The following is a 25688-nucleotide window of genomic DNA, read 5'->3' on the forward strand; positions in this document are numbered from 1 at the left end:
AGAAGCCTCACCATGAAATCAGCACCCTCCTCCTGCTGCCATACTGTCAATCTTCACACCCATCCTTGTTTTCCCTATTCCCCCATTGCTTATCACCATGCTTATCAGCAGCTTCTTCCAAGGCAGACTGGAAGACTACCCAGACGCCTGGGAGTGCTGCTGCCATCACAGCCCTGGCACAGCAGCATGCACACATTCACAGGAAGTGGCATTTGTAAATAAACAATAAGAACACATAAATGTAAATTGGCTGGCCAAAATAGAGTTCAGCATTCTCTAAAATTCTTCAACTGATGCCTGCTTTAAAATATAATGTTCTATGCTACCTCAAAGCCACAAAATCAATATTACTTATATGGGGTTTCCATTATGCCTGCCCCTTAAAGGTTACCTTTGCGTGTAAGGCCTAGGAATCTCCCAGACATCATGTTGCCTTCCTGCCTAGGCCCAACAGTGTGCCTCCACACGTGCCAGTGTGCACCTCCATTAAGACCCAAGAGGAAATTCAGGTCTTGGTCCCAGTGGAGCACAGCTGTGGTGGACTTTGCCCTAATTTACCCCAGCTTCCAATGGGAGAGGAAAAACAGGGATATAGTGCGCATATTGTGTGAATTTAAACATGGACTCTGATTGTGTGTGTATCTTTTTATATGCAGGTCCGAATGTCTTTATGTTTGTATGGTACGCTGATGGGAAGCCTTTCCTTCTTGGCTGTGGAAAATAAGACTGATCAGGAATATGTCAGGACACTGTGGGAATTCGCAAATATTACTGGCTCAGGAAGCTGGCAAAAGACTACGTTACCATTGCCTGACCTGTCTGACAGGTATAGTGTTCTGTTCCTCTCTACACATGAGAAACGGTCTGTCCCTCTTACTCGACTGAGGAACTGTCCATGGTGCTGCTCACTTTGTGTTGCAGCTACTGTGCCTATTCATTATTTATAGAAATAAAATACGGCTTTCACGACCTCAGGATGTCCCAAGGCACTTTACAACCAATTAGGTACCTTTGAAATGTAGTCACTGTTGTAATATAGGAAACGCAGCAGCCAATTTGCGCACAGCAAGGTCCCACAAATAACAATGAAAAAAATGACCAGATAATCTGTTTTAGCGATGTTGGTTTCGGGATAAATCTTAGCCAGGACACTGGGGAGAACTCCACTGCTCACCTTCGAATAGTGGCGTGGGATTTTTTACATCCTGAGAGGGCAGACAAAGACCTCGGTTTAACATCTCACCCGAAATACAACACCTCCGACATGGCAGCACTCCCTCAATACTGCACAGAAATGCCAACCTAGATTATGTGTTCAAGTCTCTGGACTCGGGCTTGAAGCCACAACCTTTTGACTCAGGCGAGAGTGCGACCACTGAGCCATGGCCGACACCTAAACAATATACAATGTGTGCCTGAAATTATTGGTGGCCATTGCCACTACTGCAGGGCCCTCATGCCTGCAGCAGTGGCAGATTGTCCTCCCCGTGTCTAGGTGCTCGGCCCTGCCACTGGGCAGGCCTGTGCTGAGGGCGCATTGGGGCCATTTCAAGCGATGAAGTCACAAATCCAGATGGGTAAGCTGAGTTCAGACACAGTGCAGTTTGGGTGTGATGTAAAAAGACTACTGAGCACTTGGTTTGAGTATAAAACAAGGCTTTAATCAACTGTTTCAAAACTATGAGATTTCTAGTTACATCACTAGTTCCTGGTTACAGAAACATCCTGAGCAAGCTGGGCCCACGCCCGAGTATTTATACTCCTTGGATGGTGCCACCAGCTGGCCGCCCAGTGTTACTTCATGAGTCATGATAAGATTCATGACAGGGTGCACTGCACCTGACTAGCACCCAGGGGCAGAGTTGACAGGGAAATTACCCCTAAGATCTCATGCAACTTTCTGATTACTGTAGGAGATTGTGAGAATGTATCAAACAATACTAAATTAAACAAAGGAGACAGACTTCACAAAACATAGTAAATAAAAAGTAGAAAACTGGAAATGTAAACAGTAAATACTGGAAACACACAGCAGGTCATTCAGCATCCATGGAGAGAACAAAGTTAATGTTTCAGGCTCCATCCTTCTTCAGAACTAAAATATGAAAGATGAACAAGCATTCTAACACAGGAAGCTTTGGTTTATCCGGAGGTTGTATGCCCGGAATACTCGATCTAACGGCAAAAATCAGGAGCCGTTTTCTATAAGTTTTTTTAGTTCTCGTTCTTTTTTTTTCCCAGTCAGGCACTGCAAGGTCTGTAGCTATAGCAACAGCTTCAGCTAGAGACGCTTGCAGCTGCAGCCGACTCTTTAGAAGCTGTTGCTAAGCAACAGTGTTTGTTGTCAGATACGGAGATGAAAACCTCCGCATGCTTCAACATTAACTTTGTATGTCCGGCAGTTTTGATAGATCGGCAACATGCCGGTCCCGTCGGTGCCGGATATCACAAAGTTTCCTGTAGAGTCAAAACAAAGAGGAGGAGGAGAGAAACAAATAAAGACAGAGAGGAAGAATTAGTGGAATGGCCTGTAACCTGCTCAAAAGAAAATCAGGAGATTGTCAGATGATCTTTGCATCGGACGGTGGAAAGCGGCGTTCAATAAATTACCGACACAAGAGAACTAAAGAATGTGTGAGTAGCCAGTGTAATCTAAGAGGCAACCCAAGGAAGAGACAAAAAGATGGGAGACATTGAATACGCAGAAAATCAGATGTGAAATTAAAACAACAAACGCTGGCAAAACATGGTGGGATCTGGCTGAACACTGACTTCAGACTTTACCCTACTCTCTGCTTTCTTTACAGTGGAGGTGGTGGTGACATTGGTTAGGGCTGTCTGTGTCTGGTAGGAGGGCAGGCCCTTCATCAGAACACAATGCAGACAGGGGGAGGCTGTGTCCTGGGCACTGGTCTGCATTTAAAAAAATTTTACAGCCAGCATTTTCTGTTTTAATTTTGGAGAAATTTTGCTACTAAAGTTAGAGAGGCTGGGCCTGAATTTCTTCACTGGTTATGCCGGTAAAAAGCATTTTCTGCCGGAAGTGACGTCAGGCGTGTAGTTCATCAGCTCAAAAATTATAATGAGTCAAATGATTGCAATCCCGTGGAGTCGGGATTGGAGGCGTGCGGGGGGGTTAACATCCCGAAATCAGGTGTCCCGACTCCATCCCGCACCCGTCCGCCTCCATGCTAGTTTCAAAGGAGGCGGGTACCCGCCCCGCACTGGGACCCGCCTACCTGAGGCGGGAAGGGATTAGTGCCAATGAACTGCCTATTAACAGGTAGTTAGCAGGCAGTTTTTAGCCTGATCCCTATTTTTGATGTTGAAGTGTGGGATTCCCGACGGCTCCAAACCATGCCAAGTTAGAGGAGGCGGACCGTCGGGTTGAAGGACTTGGAGGGGTCGAGATGTCAGTGTTCAGGTGAGTGATGGGTGCATGAGTGCAAAGGTAAGTGTGTTTGGTGTGTCTAAAGTGATTAAATAAGTTTTACATACCTTTTCTTACCTTTTCAGCCTTCCTTCCTTTAGGTCTCGGGAGTCCCTCATCTCACCGAAACTGAGAGCAGAATGGCTGCGAACTGTCAAAAGTGACAGCCTGCAGCTTTCTGTGCAGGAGAGATTTCTAACTGAGTCTGTGGAGAAGGACTCAGGTTAGAAGTAAGACTGTCAGTGTTTGACAACTTCAAACAGCTGTGATACGCTGATATTTCATCTGTCAAAACCTCTTGACAGGTGAAATTTCAGTCTGTGACGTCACCTGTTGCCGGGTGCCCCTTAATTGGCCTGCCGAGCCCACTGGGCGGGCTCAACAAGGTCAATCAAGTTAAAATTGCGTGGGTTGGCCGCATCTCGATGGAGGCAGGACTACAACCCTGAAAGTTGTAGTCCCGCCTCCAACCCGACTCCTGAATGAAAATCCTGCCCTATGTGTTTCCTGTCATTTGCACCATAGCAACGCCGGCCACATGAAATACCTGTGTGTCCCTAATTTCTAGTGTTGCAACAGGCCTCGGTGAGCAGGTGCTTAAAGTTTGAATAGCCAGTTTCCTTGATGCAGCCAATTACAGGGAAATCAATTACATTGGGGAAATTGGCATATTTCAAATTGGGACACATTTTAACATTTTTTTAAACGTTCAGCCAGAACTGCAGGCCCATTTATGCTGTGGCAAGGTGCCGCTGTGATTTCCCTCCATCCCATTTAAGCCACTGTCCCAGCAATACAGTAAATGGCCCTAGCACCCACCCAAAGTATTTCAATGCCTCAAATTCCGGGAAGTGAGGTGAAGTCAGGGGCAAAGGCAAGGGGAGAACTCGGCCCTACCAAAGATCCACCGCTTTTGCAGCAGAAAGGATATTCAGCCCATGATCAGCAATTTAATTCAATGACTCTAAGATCAAAGACACAATTTGCGGATTAAAATTAAGGAAACAAATAATACAGACTTTATCACAGTGGGGTTCAGGTGACTTATATAGACAATAATAAGAACATAAGAATTAGGAGCAGGAGTAGGCCATTCGGCCCCTCGAGCCTGCTCCGCCATTCAATAAGATCATGGCTGATCTTCGACCTCAACTCCACTTTCCCGCCCGATCCCCGTATCCCTTGATTCCCCATGAGTCCAAAAATCTATCTATCTCAGCCTTGAATATACTCAATGCCTAGGCATCCATAGCCCTTTGGGGTGGAGAATTCCAAAGATTCACAACCCTCTGAATGAAGAAATTCCTCCTCATAGTCTTAAATGGCCGATCCCTTATCCTGAGACTATGCCCCCTTGTTCTCGACACTCTAGCCAGGGGAAACAACTTCTCAGCATCTACTCTGTCAATCCCCCTCAGAATCTGATATGTTTCAATGAGATCACCTCTCATTCTTCTAAACTCCAGAGAGTATAGGCCCAATCTCTCCTGATAGGACAGCCTTTAATGGCGGCGCGCACGGACGCAGCGGCTTTGTCTCTCCCAAGACTGAACAGTTTCACCCTCCTCCTGAGTCTCTTCTGGACTCTGCTGATCCGGGAATTAAAGGCTGACCTACTGTACAGCCGGCAGATGCTCCTAGACATCGGGGCCGACTGCGTGAAGCTTGAATTCAGCGACATCGATCTGCCTCCCGACATCGCCCGACCCCCGGGACCAGCGTGGCGTCCTTCCCCAGCCGGAAGTCAGCGCAGACCGCGCAGGGAACGCAAGCAGAAGCGGGGTAAGAGAGCAGGGATCCAAAACAGGCTGAAGAGGTCCCCACACAAACCCTCCCTCCCAAGTATTTTCCTGGCCAACGTCAGGTCACTGGAGAACAAAATGGATGAGATCAAACTGGACCTCACCACACAGAAAAGGACAAAGGAATGCTGCGCCATGATCTTCACAGAAACCTGGCTGAACAATGGCATCCCTGACACCACCATACAACTAGAAGGATGCACGGTCTTCCGCGCCGACAGAACTGCAGACTCCGGTAAGAGCAAGGGAGGCGGTTTGTGCATTTACACCAACAATGCCTGGTGCACCAACAGTGATATAATTGATAGATCCTGCTCGGCTGATTTGGAATTCCTCATGGTAAGGTGCAGACCCTTCTACCTGCCTCGGGAATTCACGAATGTTATCATCACTGCGGTCTACATCCCACCACACGCTAATGCCAAACTAGCACTGAAGGACCTCTACAGGGCCATCAGCGAACAACAAACTGTGCACCCAGACGGAGCTTTTATCGTCGCGGGGGACTTCAATCACACAAACCTAAAAACTGTACTACCGAAATTCCACCAGAATGGGCCAGAAATTCGCGGCCAGAAGCGTGAGTACGTTCGGGTTACTCACGCATCTGGCCGTTGGAAATGCCGGCGTTCAGCAGGAACAGCGCATGCGGGGAACGCCGGCATTTCCAGACCCGAGGTCTATTCACAGCGCGTGCGACTGCACAGGCAGCACTTGCGCAGTGAACTTTGTGGATTTCAATGATGGATTCAGTGAGGGTAAGTCCTTAGAAGTTACACTTGAAAAAAGCAAGTGTAAAGTTGTTCATTGGCTGCGGAGGAAGATATATTTTATCGTGGAGCTTTTGAAATGCAATATTTTTGTTTGGGAAAGGGAGGGAAGTTATTTTAAGAAATTTTAAGTAAGTTTTAAAGTTTAAATTTTTTTCTTTTAAAGGGTTTTCAGAACGGTAGGTAGAAGGAGCAATTGTGGCTGTGTGAATGGAATGTGAGAATGAGTTATGTATGTATGTCCACATATATTCCTTTACGTATATGTATGTATGTTTTATATTCCTTTACTAATGTGTATGAATGTATGTTTTTAATTATGATTTTCCAATAAGTTACTTTCTCTGAAAGTCATAATTAAATAATACATCATACACATAAGTAAAGGAAAATATACATAACACGCAAAGGAATATATACAGACATACATACTTTCAGAAGCTCCACGATAAGAAATATCTTCCTCCGCAGCCTCTGCAGCAACTGTACCCATGATTTTTTCATGTGTAAGTTGTAATGACTTGACCTCACTGAAAGCATTAATGAAAGCGGCGAATTATACTGCGCACGCGCTGCCTGTGCAGTCGCACGCGTTCTGCCTCTGAACACCTTCGTTCAGAGGACAGGAAATGCCGGTTTTCCCCACATGCACTGTGCATGCTGAAAACCGGCATTTCATCCGGCCAGATGCGTAAGTACCCCGACCGTACTAGCGCATTTGGAAGGGAATTACTGGGCCAACATATTACATGTCAATAAAATTAAAAATTTAACAATTGCACGACTTGCCCCCTCGCATCTGCGACTGAGGGTCCAAGGAGGTGCATTGCGCAATAGGTCATCATCGTACGTATCCTCACACTGTTCCCTTTGGGGAACTGTTTGAAGTGGTGGAAGGATTTATGGCCGTGATTAACGCTCATTCCGTGACCGTAACCATCTTTGAACCAGCCATTAGGGTGGTTAGTCCTATGGCGGGAGGGTTTTACGGGCTCCCACAACCCATCTGAGGAGGGGGGGGGGGCCACCAACACCCACGGACGCAAGTATCCCGCTGGATGTCCACCCAGAATTTAAAGTTGGAGCTCCGACTCCACTTGCCGGGACTGTCTGGAGTGGGGTTCAAAACCCTACTCCTTCTGTCCCAGCGGCGGGGATGCTTACTGCTACGCAAAAGGCCCACTCCGCACAAAAGGTGACACCCATACGTTTCCTGCGCCTTTTCCCTCCCCGTGACTGGAGCCCTATGCTGCCATTTTAAGTTGCTAATCGGATTGGGCCTTTGTCATAGCGGTAGGATCCCCGCCGCTGGGCCAGATCAGGGTAGGGTTTTGAACCCCGCTCCAGACAGTCCCGGCAAGTGGAGTCGGAGCTCCGGCTCTAAATTCTGGGTTGACATCCAGTGGGATATTTGCGTCTGTGGGTGTGCGTGGCCCCCCCTCCTTGTATAGCTTGTGGGAGCCCGTAAAACCCTCCCGCCATAGGACTAACCGCCCTAATGGCTGGTTCAAAGATGGTTACGGTCACGGAATGAGCGTTAATCATGGCCATAAATCCTTCCACCACTTCATACAGTTCCCCAAAGGGAACAGTGTGAAGACACGTATGACGACGACATTGCTAAATAAATAAATGGAATTAAAAAAATTCTTTTAGGGCTTTTAAAAGTCTTTAAATTGCTTTAATTCTCTTTAAAACTACTTCAGATTACTCAAAATAATGTAAACTTTTTTAAAAGTTTATAAAAGTTACCAAAATCTTCAAAAAACTTCCAAAAACCTATTTAAACTGCTGCTTTGCATGTAAAAATGCTTAGCAGCTTGACAGATACATTGGGGGCGTGTCCAGTGAAACTGAGACCTCAAGGGGCGCGTCTCACTTGCACTGCACGCTCCTGGCTTCGCGCTGGCTGCACTCCTGGGCGGCGTGACGTCACACGCTGCCCGGGAATCTTCTTTTTCAAACACCAAGTCCAGGCGTCCCTGGAGCTGATCTGCAGTAGCGCGGGGTAAGTGCAAATACGGGGCTTGCACGTGCTGCAAGCCCCGTTTAGGAATTTCTGGCCCAATGTCTCCTGCCCCACAAGAGGGGAGAACACACTGGATCAAGTCTACACGAGCATTGTAGACGCTTACAAGGCCATTCCCTGCCCCCACCTTGGGAAGTCTGACCACCTCTCCCTGTTTCTAGCCCCGGCATACAAACCGCTCATCAAAAGAGAGAGAACATCAATGAGAGCAGTGAAAGTATGGCCAGAGGGGGCAGTATCGGAGCTTCAGGATTGCTTCGAACGCACTGATTGGGGCATGTTTGCCCACAATGACATCGAGGAATACGCATCCACAGTGCTATTCTACATCAACAGCTGCGTCGAGGTCGTCACGACCCACAAAAATATCAGGTCATACCCCAACCAGAAACCCTGGATGAACGGAGAGGTCCGCTCACTGTTGAAAGCACGCGACGCAGCATTTAAATCTGGCGACACGGCGGCTTACAGAGCAGCTAGGACCAACCTAAAAAAGGGTATCAGGACTACCAAATGGAAACAGACACTGCGGATAGAGAATCACTTCCGCAACAACTCGGACCCCCGGCGCATGTGGCAAGGCATCCAGGCCATCACTGACTACAAGGGCAAAAACACCAGTCCCCCGGTCAGCGACGCCTCCCTCCCGGAGGAGCTTAACAACTTCTACGCTCGCTTCGACAGGGACAACAAGGAGCCGGCTACCAAAGCCTTGCCACCCCCGGAAGACCAGGTGCTCACTCTGTCGACCTCCGACGTAAGGGGCGCTTTACGCAGAGTGAACACACGAAAGGCTACTGAACCGGATAGCATCCCTGGACGGGTACTCAAGGAATGTGCTGATCAGCTGGCTGATGTCTTCACCGCCATCTTCAACCTGTCATTGGCCCAGGCAGTAGTCCCTACATGCTTCAAGACCGCCACCATCATTCCTGTGCCTAAACAAGCGGCTGTGATGTGTCTGAACGACTATCGACCTGTCGCACTCACACCCATCATAATGAAGTGTTTCGAGAGACTGGTCTTAGCTCACATCAAAGCCAGTGTTCCTGCCTCCCTTGACCAACACCAGTTTGCCTATCGGGCAAACAGATCAACGGAGGATGCAATCACTACTGCTCTACACTCAGCACTGAATCACCTAGATGGTAAGGAGACCTACATCAGAATGTTGTTTATAGACTACAGCTCAGCATTCAACACTATCGTCCCCAACAAGCTGGCCACCAAACTCCAAACTCTTGGCCTGAACACTTCCCTCTGCAACTGGACCCTGGACTTCCTAACAAACAGACCCCAGTCTGTCAAATTAGGCAACCACACCTCCCCCCCACTGACCCTGAACACGGGGGCCCCACAAGGATGTGTGCTGAGCCCCCTCCTCTACTCCCTCTTCACCCACGACTGTGTGGCTGTTAATGGTTCCAATACCATCATCAAGTTTGCAGATGACACCACAGTAGTAGGCCAGATCACCAACAATGATGAGTCAGCCTACAGGGAGGAGGTCCAGCATCTCGTGAAATGGTGCGCCGACAACAACCTGGCCCTTAACACCAAGAAAACAAAGGAAATAATCGTGGACTTCAGGAAGTCCAAAGGCGGAAGTCACACCCCCATCCACATCAATGGGGCGGAGGTGGAAAGGGTGGCCAGCTTTAAGTTCCTCGGAGTCCACATCACGGAAGACCTCTCCTGGTCCCTCAACACCTCCTCTCTGGTGAAGAAGGCCCAGCAGCGCCTATATTTCTTGAGGAGGCTGAAGGGATGTAATCTGTCACCCCCGATCCTCTCTAACTTCTACCGCTGCACTATAGAGAGCATCCTGACAAACTGTATCACAGTATGGTACGGCGGCTGTAGCTCCCATGACCGGAAAGCCCTGCAGCGGGTAGTCAAAATTGCCCAACGCATTACCGGCACCCGGCTACCGACCATAGAACATATATATCAGAAACGCTGCCTACGGAGGGCACGGACCATCATCAAAGACCCTACCCACCCCAGCCACAGTCTGTTCACCCTCCTACCATCTGGAAGACGCTACAGATGCATTCGCACCCGTACGACCAGATTTAGGAACAGCTTCTTTCCCAGGGCTGTCATCCTACTGAACTCCACAAATAAACACTAAAGCCTGCACATCTGCCGATGCACTTTATTATGGTCATATTTATGCTAATATATATGTACAAATGTATGTTGAAATGTTTAAGTGTCCTAATCCAAACTGTACACTCTCGGGAGCCGCAAGCCTACATTTCGTTGTACTGCACTTGTGCACTAACAATGACAATAAAAGTTGATTTGATTTGATTTGATTTGATTTGAGCCCTCTCATCCCAGGGATGAATCTAGTGAACCTTTGTGGCACCGCCTCTAAGACATATATGTCCTTTCTCAGATAAGGAGACCAAAACTGTGCACAGTACTCCAGGTGTGATCTCACCAAAGCCCTGTACAATTGTAGTAAGACTTCCTTACTCTTCTACCCCAACTCCCTTGCAATAAAGGCCAACATGCCATTTGCCCTCCTAATTGCTTGCTGTACCTGCTGCTAACTTTCTGTATTTCCTGTACGAGGACACATAAATCTCTCTGAACACCAACATTTAATAGTTTCTCACCATTTAAAAAATATTCTGTTTTACTATTTTTCCTACTAAACTGAATAACCTCACATTTCCCCACATTATACTGAATCTGCCACCTTATTGCCCACTCACTTAACATCTTTGTGTCCTCCTCACAGCTTACTTTCCCACCGAGCTTTGTATCATCAGCAAACTTAGATACATTGCACTCGGTCCCTTCATTTATGTCATTAATATAGATTGTAAATAGCTGAGGCCCAAGCACTGATCCTTGCCGCACCCCACTAGTTACAGCCTGCCAACCGGAAAATGACCCATTTATCCCTACTCTCTGTTTTCTGTCCGTTAACCAATCCTTTATCTATTACCCACAACCCCATGAGCCCTTATCTTGCATAGCAACCTTTTATGTGGCACCTTATCGAATGCCTTTTGGAAATCCAAATACACTGCATCTACTGGTTCTTCTTTTATCTACCCTGCTAGTTGCATCCTTATTCCCCTTTATAATTTCACCTGTCTCAGCCTCTAAGGGACCAACGCTTCCTTTTGCTACTCTCTTCCTTTTTACATACTTGCAGAAGCTCTTACAATCTGTTTTTATATTTCTTGCATGTTTACTCTCATATTCTATTTTTTTCCTTTTCATCAATTTTTTGGTCATCCTTTGCAGGTTTCTAAAGCTCTCTCAATCCTCAAGTTTACTACTATTCTTCACAACATCATAAACCTCTTCTTTTAATCTAATACTATCCTTAACTTCCTTAGTTAGCCACAGATGGATCACTTTTCTCATGGAGTTTTTATTTCTTAATGGAATGTATATTCGTTGAGAATTTTGGAATATTTCTTTAAATGTTTGCCACTGTTGATCTACCGTCATACCTTTTAGTCTAATTTCCCAATCTACTTTAGCCAACTCGTCCTTCATACCTATGTAATTATCTTTATTTAAGTTTGAGACTCTCGTTTCCGACTGAAGTATTTCACTTTCAAACTCAAGGTGAAATTTTATCATATTATGATCACTCTTACCCAGAGGATCCTTTACTATGAGATTACTAATTAACCCTGTCTCGTTGCACAATACAAGATCTAAAATAGCCTGTTCCCTGGTTGCTTCCATGTCGTATTGGTCTAGGAAACTATCTCGAATGCATTCCATGAACTCATCCTCCAGACTACCTTTGCCAATTTGATTTGTCCAGTCTATATGAAGATTAAAGTCCCCCATAATTATTGTATTACCATTGTTACAAGCTCCTATTATTTGTTGATTAATATGCTGTCCAATGGTATAGCTACTGTTTGGTGACCTATAAACTACAGTGTTTTCTGCCCCTTGTTATTTCTTATCTCCACCCATACTGATTCAACTTCCTGATCTTCAGAGCCAAGATCCTTTCTCACTACTGTCCTTATGTCATCCTTAATTATCAGGGCTACTCCTCCCCTCCTTTTCCATTCTTCCTGTATGTATATCTAGAAGTGATTACAAAGCAGCAGTCTAATTGAAGGGTTCAGATAATTGCTTAAAGACCAATAATACTTGGGGGTGGCTACAAAGCTGTATTGTAAATAAGGTATTCCAATGATTTAGATAATGGGACTGATTGTATGACAAGAATTCAGATCGCAAGATAATTATGGATGAGGAAGGCCATTCGGCCCATCTTAATTCATCCATCCAGAAGTATCTTAATATCACCCCATTGTAGCATCCATTTGGTTCTTAAATAATTCCTCGGTTTTGCCTCCACTAGTCTGTCTAGCAGTCTATTCCACATATTGATGATAAAATGAGGTGTGTGAGAGAGTACCAAGTGATTTACAATCATCATTTGAGTTTACTGATTTAGATCACATGCTGCAAATCATTCACTTTTATTTATTTTTAAATTACTTTATTAGTTCCCTTTCCACATAATTGTGATTTAATTAACACAAATTTATCAAGAGCTAGTTTGCAGTTGACTGGGAAATCCTATGGTAAGTATATATTTTATTATATTGACAAGTATAAACAGTGCATAATGTGGTCATTCAGTGCTGGACTTTATTTATCAGTGTTGCATCCATTTTGGAGTTTTAGTAACGATATGGGATCCCTGTGACATTAAAATGTTTTTACCAAAGTTAAGATTGGCTTGTACCAATGTGCGATTACAAACATTGAACACTGGTCCTGTATCAATAGGCCAGGAATAAGGTCCAGGTCTGCTTTAAATGTCTGGATCACTGACAAATGTTACACAAACGGTTGCTTATTTCAGAGTCACGATTTTAACTCCAGATCAAGTAAGTTTTGTGGCCCGATAATGCACAGGCAGATTCTGAGGGGGGGGCGGTGGTGGGGTAGGTGGTACGATAGTGGCCGCAAAGAAAAAGCTTTGACGCGTCAGAGTGTCCAATTTTAACATGAACACCTAATTATCATTTTACTTCCGGGTTTCGCATCTCCAATGCACGTCAGCGGGCACGATGCGCACCCGCGTGATGCGATCTCAACGCGACTATTTAAAGGGCCAATTCCGAGATGGAATTTGGAGGAATTGGGAGGTTTTGGAAAACAAGATCTTGTGGAAAGGCCCTAGGACCACATTTGGTTAGCACTAAATCAGTTTAGTCAGATTTGTAAGTGGTGGTCCCATGGTACTCAGTGGACGGGCTGCAGAGCAATTCTGGTACAATATGACCGGGAAAATTTCTGAGCTTGCGGCGAGGTGGGAAAATGTCCCAAAGAATTAGCACCAGCTTTCATCATAAAATGATAAATAACGTAACCCACAAAGAGCTGCATGTTTCTAAACCTACACACAACTGGACATAAACGGAGATGTCGATAAAATTATTAACAAATACTCAGCATCATTTCTTTTAAAGTTAGGAAAAAGTATCAAAATTGCCCAAAGGGGTTTGTTAATTTTTGGAAAGTTTGCGACCAACTGTTGAACGAGATCATGCAGGAGGGCAAGACGTGGCATAAGAAGATGGCAGTCAGCTCTGCAACAGCAAAATAAACACAGCTTCTACGCCAACAGAAGCAAGATACTGCAGATGCTGCCAATCTGAAAAAAAATCAGAAAATGCTGGAAATACTCAGCAGGTCAGGCAGCATCTGTGGAGAGAGAGAAACAGAGTCAATGGGCTGGATTTTCATTGAAGAGGCGTGTAGGAGGCGGGACTACAACTTTCGGGTTTGTAGTCTCACCTCCATCGAGTTCTAGCCAACCCACACGATTTTCACTTGATTGACCTTGTTGAGCCTGCCCAGTGGGCTCAGCAGGCCAATTAAGGGTCACCTGGCAACAGGTGACGTCACAGATTGACATTTCACCTTTCAAAAGCTTTTGTCAGATGAAATAGCAGCGTTTGACAGCTGTTTGAAGCTGTCAATCACTGACAATCTGTACTCCAAGCTAATTCCTTCCTCTCAGGCTGATTTAGAGATCTCTCCGGAACAGAAAGCTGAATGCCGCAACTTTTGACAGCTCGCGGCCATTCTGCTTTCTGTGCCGGTGAGATGAGGGACTCCCGAGACCTGAAGGAAGGAAGGCTGTAAAGGTAAGTAAAGGTAAATAAAACTTCTTTAAACACTTTACACACACCAAACACACTTACCTTTGCACTCATGCACCCATCACTCACCTGAACACCGGACATCTCGAACCCTTCAGCCCGACGGCCCGCCTCACTAACTTGATGTGGTTCGGAGCCGTCGGGAATCCTACACTTCAAGAATAAAAATAGGGATTAGGCTAAAAACTGCCTGGTAACTAATCCCCTTCCCGCCTCGGGGAGGTGGGTCCCAGCACAGGTCGGGTATCCGCCTCCTTTGAAACTGGCATGGAGGCGGGTTGGGGGCGGGATGGGTTCGTGCCCCCCGATTTAGAGATTTTATCCCCCCACACGCCTCCAATCCCACCTCCACGGCCCAATGAAAATCCTGTCCAATGTTTCAGGTCGATGACCCTTTGTCAGAACTGGAAAAAGTTAGAGATGTAACAGATTTTAAGCAAGTACAGGGGCAGGGAAAGTGGGGAGGGGAGGGAAGACCCCCATAATTACGTGGCTCGGTGTCAAATTTTGCTTGCTAACGCTCCTGTGAAGCACCTTGTTAAAGGCACTATATAAATGCAAGTTCTTCTTCTTCTTGTATGGAGGAGTCCACTTCCAGTCTGAGTGGTGTCATCACACATGGCATCGGGACTCTGCAGTCTACTGTTTTCCACACCTTTGGTCCCTCACCAACCCCACTAACATGCCCAAGGAGCTCTGCTGCGGTTTGTGGACCCGCCTCCATGTATAACAGTGGGTCTATGCAGTCCATATTAAGTGTAGGCAACCTATCCCCTGATCATTCTTCTGGAAATTCCTCTTGTCCTTCAGTTCCCCGAGACCGAGAGAAATTCCTAAAGGAATACACGTCTTACCAGTGGGGCTGTTTCAAATCGCTGTGAAACACCCTTAAATGGTAAGTGGTGAAATGAGGAAAAGGGGGGAGGGATGGGAGCAGGGTGGGGCGGAAAGTAAACGGGGAAAGGAAGTAACAGCCGAAATTAAAGTAAAATGTAAAAAAAAACACAGTAATAAATAAATGCAATGAAAGCAGACCAAAATGGCAAAAAATAAACAAACAAAAGCAGTCGCCAAATTTAGGAAGACACAGCGTTAAGAAGACTGGAAAGGCACATCAGGTGACTGAGCAGAGCAGTGCCATAGCGCTGATGCAGCAAACCACCAGAAGGAGCAAGTCAAGATGGCCCGCATCCATTTGAATGAATTACAGAGGTCGACTGAGGCTCACCCACTGGAACTGTATGCACCTCCTGCTACTTCAATGCTTTGCAGTTGGAAAATATTGGGCAGTGTACCACTGACATTTTTTATATTCAGCTGCTAACCCTAATTTTTCACCTCCCTTCAACTTGCATTTACTTAAAACAGCTGGTATACGGGATCACAAAATGTCCTTTCTGTACCCTGTATGATTCCTAGAGCTACATTCCTGTAAGTATTGCAAAGAACACATATCAGAGTCAACAGTGCAGCTCTTTTATTTCTTGGCTGGGTGTGTAGAATCTGAAATTATTTGGCACGTACGCCCTGTGTTCACTGAAAATTCATTATTGAAACCTTGAAGACAATTCCTCGATAGTAAAACCCGAGGGCAAAGCAGAAGAGGCCAAGGATATCTAAGGCAGCATTGGCATAAGATGTGCTTGTTGTGACCTCCTGCGCAACATTAAAAGACATTTGCCTTCTCGCCTATGCCATCATGTACTGTAAACGAAAAGTTCATCCAGCTTTACAAAAGCATACATTTAACATATTGTGTTCCACATCTGTTGATGCAAACAGTTCTTGACTGACCTCCAGCATCTACAATCAGTACTAAAATAGCCATTCTGTAATTCAGGAGGTGATTATCATAATAAAGAAAAATTAACTGAGTCTACTGATCAAACTGTACAGCTGGCTTATGTTTAAATTTCAATGTAAATAAGGCAACGCTCAAAATGCTCGGCGAATGACTTATGGGTTCCAGCTTGAAGTCTGCTATGGCTCAGTGCTCCTGACCTTCTCATGAGCTTCTCTATCGCCTGCTGGTCAACACTTCGGGCTGGATTTTGCCAGCGGAGGTGGGATTGCACTGGGAGAGGTAGTTGCCGGGTCGCAGTTCCGCTCCGGGCTCCAGCCGCTCTGTGAAAACAACTTTACGTTAATTGGGCTTGTTAAGCCCGCCGTGCGCGTTACCCGGCCCAATTACAAGGTGCGGGTCTGGTGACGTCATCTGATGATGCGTTTGTTGCCAGTATATTTAAAGGGGCCACATCACTTGAGATTTCATTCTCCTGAGTGCTGCTTGTGGGAAAAATGACTGCAGAAAGACAAAGGGCTGCGCCACGATTCAACGATGACTCCCTCCATGTTTTTGTGGAGGGAGTCAGAGGACGCAGGGAGGTTCTATTCCCTGGGGATGGAAGGAGGAGACCTCCTCACCAGACAAAGGCCGCCTGGCTGCAAATAGCTGAGGAGACGAATTGAAGGTCTGTGGTTGTTCATACCTGGGTGCAATGTAAGAAGAGGTTTAATGATCTCCTGCGTTCAGGAAAAGTGAGTATAAAAGCACACTTACCTTCATTCTGCTGTGCCTGTCATCACATCCCCATCACTCAGCATTGCCAACCCTACTCCTGCACATCCTAACTCACTCCAACATCCCTTGTACCATCACCCATTCCTCTCTCCCTATGTACAGAATCACATTCCCATCTTACTATGCACCCCTCACACTCACCCTCAATGTTATGCAATGACAACTAACAACTCAACATTTTTTCACTCATTCCATCACTCTCACTAAAACTGCACTTCTTTCCCTCATTACAGGAAAAGAGATCCCACAATAAGAGGGAGAGGGAGAGAACAGGAGGAGGACCACCATCATTGGATGAGCTCACCAACACTGAGGAGGCAGCTCTGGACATTACAGGAGTCGTTGACCAGTCTGAAGTGGGGGATGGAGAGAGGGGCTCATTAGAACAACCTGGTGACTGAATTATTTGCCATACATGTTATTTGGCATTCATGAGTGACTCATATGGGGTCTGATGTCAAGAGAAATTGAATGCCGTGATTGCAAACCCTGTGTGAGACTCCTGCACTTGTTCCTGAAGCTCCAGGATCGCCCTCTTCCTGGATGGCCTCCCGAGGCTCAGCGTCTGCATGCAGCTCAGCAGAGCTAAGACATTCCTGCAGCTTTTGACGAGGGCTCTCCACTGCTGTCCCTGTCTCCACCATCTGATCTTGCTCACTTGCGACTTGTGATACACCAGGTGACAACACTACTCTATCTCGCATAGGACCCACTGAGGTGTGTGTCTCTGCGCTGGTGCTGGGTGCACTCATTTCTGCTGACGCTGCTCCCTCAGAGGCTGGAGGATCCTCTGAGGAGTGCTCCTGCTCTTAGAAACATAGGAGCAGGAGAAGGCCATTCGGCCCTTCGCGCCTGCTCCGCCATTCAATATGATCATGGCTGATCCTCTATCTCAATACCATATTCCCGCTCTCCCCATACCCCTTGATGCCTTTTATGTCTAGAAATCTATCTATCTCCTTGTTAAATATATTCAGTGACTTGGCCTCCACAGCTGTCTGTGGTAGAGAATTCCACAGGTTCATGACCCTCTGAGTGAAGAAGTTTCTCCTCATCTCAGTCCTAAATGTCCTACCCCGTATCCTGAGACTGTGACCCCTCGTTCGAGACCCCCCAGCCAGGGGAAACATCCTCCCTGTATCCAGTCTGTCTAGCTCTGTCAGAATTTTATACATTTCTACGAGACCCCCTCTCATTCTTCTAAACTCTAGCGAATACAGGCCTAGTCGACCCAATCTCTCCTCATACGACAGTCCTGCCATCCCAGGAATCAGTCTCGTGTACCTTCACTGCACTCCCTCTATGGCAAGTATATCCTTTCTTAGATAAGGAGACCAAAGCTGCACACAGTACTCCAGGTGTAGTCTCACCAAGGCCCTGTATAACTATAGTAAGACATCCTTGCTCCTGTACTCAAATCCTCTTGCAATGAAGGCCAACATACCATTTGCCTTCCTAACTGCTTGCTGCACCTGCATGTTTGCTTTCAGTGACATAGAAACATAGAAGATAGGAGCAGGAGTAGGCCATTCGGCCCCTCGAACCTGCTCCGCCATTCAATGCGATCATGGCTGATCATCCAAATTCAGTACCCTGTTCCTGCCTTCTCTCCATATCCCTTGATCCCTTTAGCCTTAAGAAATATATCCAACTCCTTCTTGAATATATTTAATGAATTGGCCTCTACTGCCTTCTTTGGTAGAGAATTCCACAGGTTCACCACTCTCTGGGTGAAGAAATTCCTCCTCATCGCTGTCCTAAATGGCTTACCCCTTATCCTTAGACTGTGACTCCTGGTTCTGGACTCCCCGACCATCGGGAACATCCTTCCAGCATCTAGTCTGTCTAGTCCTGTTAGAATTTTATAAGTTTCGATGAGATCCCCTCTCATTCTTCTAAACTCCAGCGAGTACAAGCCCAATCGACCCAATCTCTCCTCATACGTCATTCCTGCCATCCCAGATATCAGCCTGGTGAATCTTCGCTGCACTCCTTCCATGGCAAGAACATCCTTCCTCAGATAAGGCGACCAAAACTGCACACAATACTCAAGATGTGGTCTCACCAAGGCCCTGTAGAACTGCAGCAAGACATCCTTGTTCCTGTACTCAAACCCTCTCGCTACGAAGGCCAACATATCATTTCCCTTCTTAACCGCCTGCTGCACCTGCATGCTTACTTTCAGCGACTGGTGCACAAGGATGCCCAGGTCTCGTTGCACTTCCCCTTCTCTCAATCTATTGCCATTCAGATAATACTCTGCCTTCCTGTTTTTGACACCAAAGTGGATAACCTCGCATTTATCCACGTTATATTGCATCTGCCATGCTTCTGCCCAATCACCCAACCTGTCCAAATCATACTGGAGTTTCTCGGCATCCTCCTCACAGCACACACTCCCACCCAGCTTTGTGTCGTCTGCAAACTTGGAGTTATTACATCTAGTTCCCTCGTCCAGATCATTAATATATATAGTGAATAGCTGGGGTCCAAGGACCGATCCCTGCGGTACCCCACTAGTCACTGCCTGCCACTCGGAAAAAGAGCCATCTATTCCAACTCTTTGCTTTCTGTCTGCCAACCAGTTCTCTATCCAAGTCAATACCTTGCCCCCAATCCCATGTGCCTTAATTTTACACGCTAATCTCTTATGCGGGACCTTATCGGAAGCCTTTTGAAAATCCAAATACACCACATCCACTGGTTCTCCCTTATCTATTTCACCAGTTACATCCTCAAAAAATTCCAGTACATTAGTCAAGCACGATTTGCCTTTTGTAAATCCATGTTGACTTTGTGCGATCCGGTCACTTTTTTCTAAGTGCTCTGCTATTACATCCTTTATAATGGACTCTAGCATTTTCCCCACTACCGATGTCAGGCTTACCAGTCTGTAATTCCCTGTTTTCTCTCTACCACCCTTTTTGAACAGTGGGGTAACATTAGCTACCCGCCAATCCATGGGTACTGTTCCAGAGTCTATCGAATTTTGGAAGATGACCAGCAATGCATCTACTATTTCTAGGGCCACTTCCTTAAGTACCCTAGGATGTAGATTATCAGGCCCTGGGGATTTATCGGCCCTCAATCCCATCAATTTCCCTAACACCATTTCCCTACAAATACTGATTTCTATCAGTTCCTCCCTGTCATTAGACCCTATGTTCCCCGACCTCTTTGGGAGGTTATTTGTGTCCTTTTTGAAGACAGAACCAAAGTATGTCTTTAATTGGTCTGCTATTTCTTTGTTCCCCATTATAAATTCCCCTGATTCTGACTGTAAGGGACCTACGCTTGACTTCACCAATCTTTTTCTCTTCACATATCTATAAAAGCTTTTACAGTCAGTTTTTATGTTCCCTGCAAGCTTACTCTCATACTCTATTTTCCCCCTCTTAATTAATCTCTTTGTCCTCTTTTGCTGAATCCTAAACTGCTCCCAATCCTCAGGTTTACTGCTTTTTCTGGCCAATTTATATGTCCTCTCCTTGGATCTTATGCTATCCCTAATTTCCTTTGTTAGACACAGTTGAGTCACCTTTTTTGTTTTATTTTTATGCCAAACTGTACAAGGACACCCAGGTCCCTTTGTACATCAACATTTCCCAACATTATCACCATTTAAATAATACTCTACCTATCTGTTTTTCCTACCAAAGTGGATAACTTCACATTTATCCACGTTATACTGTATCTCCCGTGTATTTGCCCACTCACTCAACTTGTCTAAATCACCTTGAAGCCTCTTTGCATCCTCCTCACAACTCACAGTCCCACCTAGTTTTGTGTCATCAGCAAACCTGGAAATATTACATTTGGTTCCCTCATCCAAATCATTGATATAATATTGTGAATAGCTGGGGCCCAGGCACTGATCCCTGTGGTACCCCACCTGCCACCCTGAAAAAGACCCATTTATTCCTACTCTCTGTTTCCTGTCTGTTAACCAATTTTCAATCCATGCCAGTATATTACCCCAATCCCATGTGCTTTAATTTTGCACACTAACCTCTTATGTGGGACTTTATCAAAGGCCTTCTGAAAATCCAAATACACCACAGCCAATGGTTCACCCTTGTCTATTCTACCAGTTACATCCTCAAAAACTCCAGGACGTTTGTCAAACACGATTTCCCTTTCATAAATCCATGTTGACTTTGTCTAATCCCATTGATATTTTATAAGTATCCTGTTATCACATCCTTTATAATAGACTATAGCATTTTCCCAACTACTGATGTAGTTCCCTGTTTTCTCTCTCCCTCCTTTTTTAAATAGTGGGATTACATTTGCCACCCTCCAATCTGCAGGAACTGTTCCATAATCTATAGAATTTTGGAAGATGACAACCAATGCATCCACTATTTCCATGGCTACCTCTTTTAGTACTCTGGGATGCAGATTATCAGGCCCTGGGGATTTAGCGGCTTTAAGCCCCATTAATTTCTCCAGCACTATTTTTTTACTAATACTAATTTCCTTTAATTCCTCCTTTTCACTGGACCCTTGGTTCCCTAGCATTTCTGGGAAGTTATGTGTGTCCTCTTCCATGAAGACAGAACCAAAGTATTTGTTTAATTGCTCAGCCATTTCCTTGTTCCCCATTATAAATTCTCCTGTTTCTGACTGTAAGGGACCTACATTTGTCTTCACTAATCTTTTTCTTTTTACATACTTGTAGGAGCTTTTACAGTCTGCTTTTATGTTCCTTGCAAGTTTACTCTCATACTCTATTTTTCCCCTCTTAACCAATCTGTTGGTCCTTTTTTGCTGAACTCTAAACTGCTCCCAATCCTTAGGCTTGCTACTTTTTCTGGCAACTTTATATGACTCCTCCTGGACAGTGGGGGCCGGGGTCTTGATGGTGCTCTGGCAGAGTAAAAACATGAGTTAGACATGTGATATGTAGATTGCAGACACATCCCATTATGCACATGATGAGCATTCAATTTGTATTGACATCAGCCCCTCTCTCCGTCCCCCACTTCAGGCTGGTCAACTGCTCCTCAGCGCTGGTGAGCTCAGCCAGCGATGGTGGTCCTCCTCCTGTTCTCTCCCTCTTATTGTGGGCTCTCTTTTCCTGCAATGAGGGAAAGAGGTGCAGTTTTAGTGAGAGTGATGGAATGAGTGTAAAGAATGGAAGGTATAGATGTTTAGAGGGAGACTACGATGTAGTGGGGAGCCAATACCAAGTTGCCTCCTTTTGAGTTGTTAGTTGTTGTCATTGCATAACATTGAGGGTGAGTGTGAGAGGTGCACAGTAAGATGGGGATATGATTCTGTACATAGGGAGAGAGGGATGGGTGATGGTGCAAGGGATGTTGGGGTGAGTTAGGATGTGCAGGAGTAGGGTTGGCAATGCAAAGTGATGGGGATGTGATGACAGCCACAGCAGAATGAAGGTAAGTGTGCTTTTATACTCACGTTTCCTGAACACAGGAGATCATTAAACCTCTTCCTACATTGCACCCAGATGCGAGACACCACAGACCTTGCATTCACCTCCTCAGCTATTTGCAGCCAGGCTGCCTTGGTCTGATGAGGAGGCCTCCTCCTTCCATCCCCAGGGAATAGAACCTCCCTGCATCCTCTGACTCCCTCCACAAGAACGTGGAGGGAGTCATCATTGAAGCGTGGCACAGCCTTCTGTCTCTCTGCAGTCATTTTGCAATCAAGCAGCACTCAGGATTATGGAAGCAGAAGTGAGAGCAAATGGGGACATGGCCCCCTTAAATACACCGGCAGCAAACGCGTCATCAGAGGAGCTCAACAGAGCTGCACCTTGTGATTGGGCCAGGTAATGCGCACGGCGGGCTTAACAAGCCCAATCAACGGAAAATTGTTTGCGCAGAGCGGCTGCAGCCGGGAGCAGGACCGGAACCCGCCAACTACCTCTCCCGCCGCAAACCCGCCTCAGCTGGCAAAATCCAGCCCATAGAATTGGAAAGTAGGGCAGTTATGCGAAACTGTATCGAACCTTGGTTAGACCACATTTAAGACTACTGCGTACAGCTTTGGTCGCCATAGTATAAAAAGGCTATAGAGGCACTGGAGAGGCTGCAGAGAAGATTTACAAGGATGATACCAGAAATGCGAGGGTATATATATCAGGAAAGGAAGAACAGGCTGGGTCTCTTCTCTCTTGAAAAATGAAGGCTGAGGGGTGACCTAATAGAGGTCTTTAAAATTATGAAAGGTTTTGATAGAGTGGATACAGAGAGAATGGGCTAGACTTTCTCAATGGGGAGCTTTTGGAGGCGGGACTCCCACTTGTCGGGTTTTAGTCCCGCCTCCATCGACTTGTGGCCAACCCACACTATTTTCCCTTGATTGACCTTGCGGGCTTAGCAGGCCAATTAAGGGAAAGCCGGTTACAGGTGACGTCAGCGAGTGACGTTTCATCTGTCAAGAGCTTTTGACAGATGAAATGTCAGCGTTTGACGGCTCTATGAAGCTGTCAAACACTGACAATCTGTCCTCTAATTTGAGCCCTTCCACTCAGGTTCACTTAGAGATCTCTCCTGAGCAGAAAGCAGAAGGCTGCAGCTTTTGACAGTTCAGCGGCCATTCTGCTTTCTGTGCCGGTGAGATGAGGGACTCCCGAGACCGGAAGGGTTGAAGCCTGCAGGAAGAAGTAAAGGTAAGTAAAACTTATTAAAACATTTTACACTCACCTCACACACTTACCTCTCCACACCTGCACTCATCACTCACCTGCACACCGGACATCTCGACCCCTCCGACCCCCGCAGACCGACGGCCCGCCTCGCTGACCTGTTAACAGGCAGTTAATTGGCACTAATCCCCTTCCCGCCTCGGGGAGGCGGCTCCCAGCGTGGGTCGGGTACCCGCCTCCTGGGAAGATGGCACGGAGGCGGGTTGGGGGCGGGATGGATACCCGCCCCCAGATTCTGCCATTTTCCCAGCAGTCCCACCTCCTTACCTGCCTCCCCAGGGCTGGGAAAATTCCCCCCATAGTTTCCACTTGTGGGGAAGAGCATAACTGGAGGCCATCAATATAAGATAGTCACCAAGAAATCCAATAGGAAATTCAGAAGAAACTTCTTTACCCAAAGACTGGTGAGAATGTGGAACTCGCTACCACAGGGAGTGGTTGAAGCGTAAAGTATAGATACATTTAAGAGGAGGTTAGACAAGTATATGAGGGAAAAGGGAATAGAGGGTTTTGCTGATAGATTTAGATGAGGAAAGACAGGAGGAGGCTCGAGAGGAGCATAAACACTGGCATGGACTGGTTGGGCTGAATGGCCTATTTCTGTGCCGTATATCCTATGTAATCCTATGTGAGAAGATATTAGAAAACTTGCAGACTGGGCAGTTAAGTGGCAAATGAACTTTAACATAGATAAATGTGAGGTGATGCACTTTGGCAGTAAAAACAGAACCATCACTACACCTTTACAAAATAAGAAACTGAATGGGGTGGAAGAGCAAAGGGATCTAGGGATACAGGTGAAGAAATTATTAAAAGCAGCATCGCTGGGCAGCAAAGCAATTAAAAATGGAAAAAAGCACTGGGATTTATTTCTAGGGGTATAGAATTCAAAAGTAGTGAAGTTATGTTAAACTTGTTTAGGACCCTGGCCAGGCCGCAATTAGAGTACTTTGCACAGTTCTGGTCTCCATACAATAAAAAGGACAGCAGCATTGGAGAAATTGTAAAAAAGATTTACAAGGATGGTACCAGAGCTGAGAGATTACAGATATCGGGAAAGATTGAACTGGTTGTGGCTTTTTTCTTTAGAAAAGAGAAGACTTAGAGGAGACCTGATAGAGGTCGTTAAAATTATGAATGGGCTGGATAGGATGGATGTGGAGAGAACGCTTCTAATTGTGGGAGAATCCCAAACTAGGGACCATAAATACAAGATAGTTACCAATGAATCAAATAAGGAAATGAGGATAAATTTCTTTACTCAGAGTGTGGTTGGAATGTGGAACTCGCTACCACAGGAAGTAGTTCAGACAAATAGTTTAGATGCTTTCAAAAGGAAACTAGACGAGTACATGAGAGCAAAGGGAATAGAAAGATATGCTGAAAGGCTGAGATGAGGTAGATGGAATGGGGGGAGACACGTGTGGAGTATACACACCAGCTCAGACTGTTGGGCCGAATGGCCTGTTTCTGTGCTGTATATTCTATGTAATATTCTATCTATGATTATGTTTCAATAAATCTAAAATAGAATAAATTGGCCTAGAAATTTGATTGCACCTGAAAACGGGTGGGCAGGGGGTGGGGTGCTGTGCACGTGGTTGCAAGGAGCTTAGTTTTCAGGACATGGCAGCAATGCAGAAAACAGACTGCCCCAGCCCACGCCGAGATGCCGCAGTCTTCAGCCGGTCCCTCAAGGCCCAGAGGTGCTCAAGGTCGCCGAGCACGGCCATTTGAAATATCCTCAATGGAAGCTCTGCCGCCTTCCACCTTCCAAGCTGCAGCTGCTGGGGATACAATTCGTCGGAGCACTATGATAGATAAGCAAGCACAGAAGAGAGGCAGTAAGGGGTTGCACAACAGTAATTTTTAATTATTCCTGTTAAATATTATACACAAATGGAATTGTGCAGGTTGCAACACATGACCACGAATCTGGATTCAGTACATGGCCAGGCTTGTACTGCAAAGCTCCTCCTAAACAGTCAGGCAGTGGAAGCATTGCTTGAGTATGCTGACTGTCTGTCGATGATGTTTCTGGTGGCAACATGACTTTTGTTGTAGTCCAGCTCTATAGTTGCACCCGGGTTCCTGACAGGAGTTATGGGCGATGTCTAAAGGGGATACCCCTTGTTGCCCAGTGGCCAGCCTGTGACATGACAGCCTGATTGGAATAAAGGAGGCACAGAGGACTAGCGCCAAATGAATGAATCGTGTCTGCTGCCAG

The 25688-nt window shown here is 46.0% G+C and overlaps 1 protein-coding gene across 1 annotated transcript in view; it reads left to right on the forward strand.

Annotated features, from left to right (window-relative positions):
* The window catches only part of LOC147121021 (ALK tyrosine kinase receptor-like), a 970192-nt gene that overhangs the window by 554227 nt on the left and 390277 nt on the right, over positions 1-25688 (forward strand). The window contains exon 8 of the mRNA XM_085977636.1: positions 657-826. Coding sequence (XP_085833762.1) covers positions 657-826 — 170 coding nt within the window. The remainder of the gene's footprint in view (positions 1-656; positions 827-25688) is intronic.

Source organism: Somniosus microcephalus, chromosome 3 (genome assembly GCF_052327205.1).
Source record: "Somniosus microcephalus isolate GS21.2 chromosome 3, FLI_Smic_1.0, whole genome shotgun sequence".
Lineage (NCBI taxonomy): Eukaryota > Metazoa > Chordata > Chondrichthyes > Squaliformes > Somniosidae > Somniosus > Somniosus microcephalus.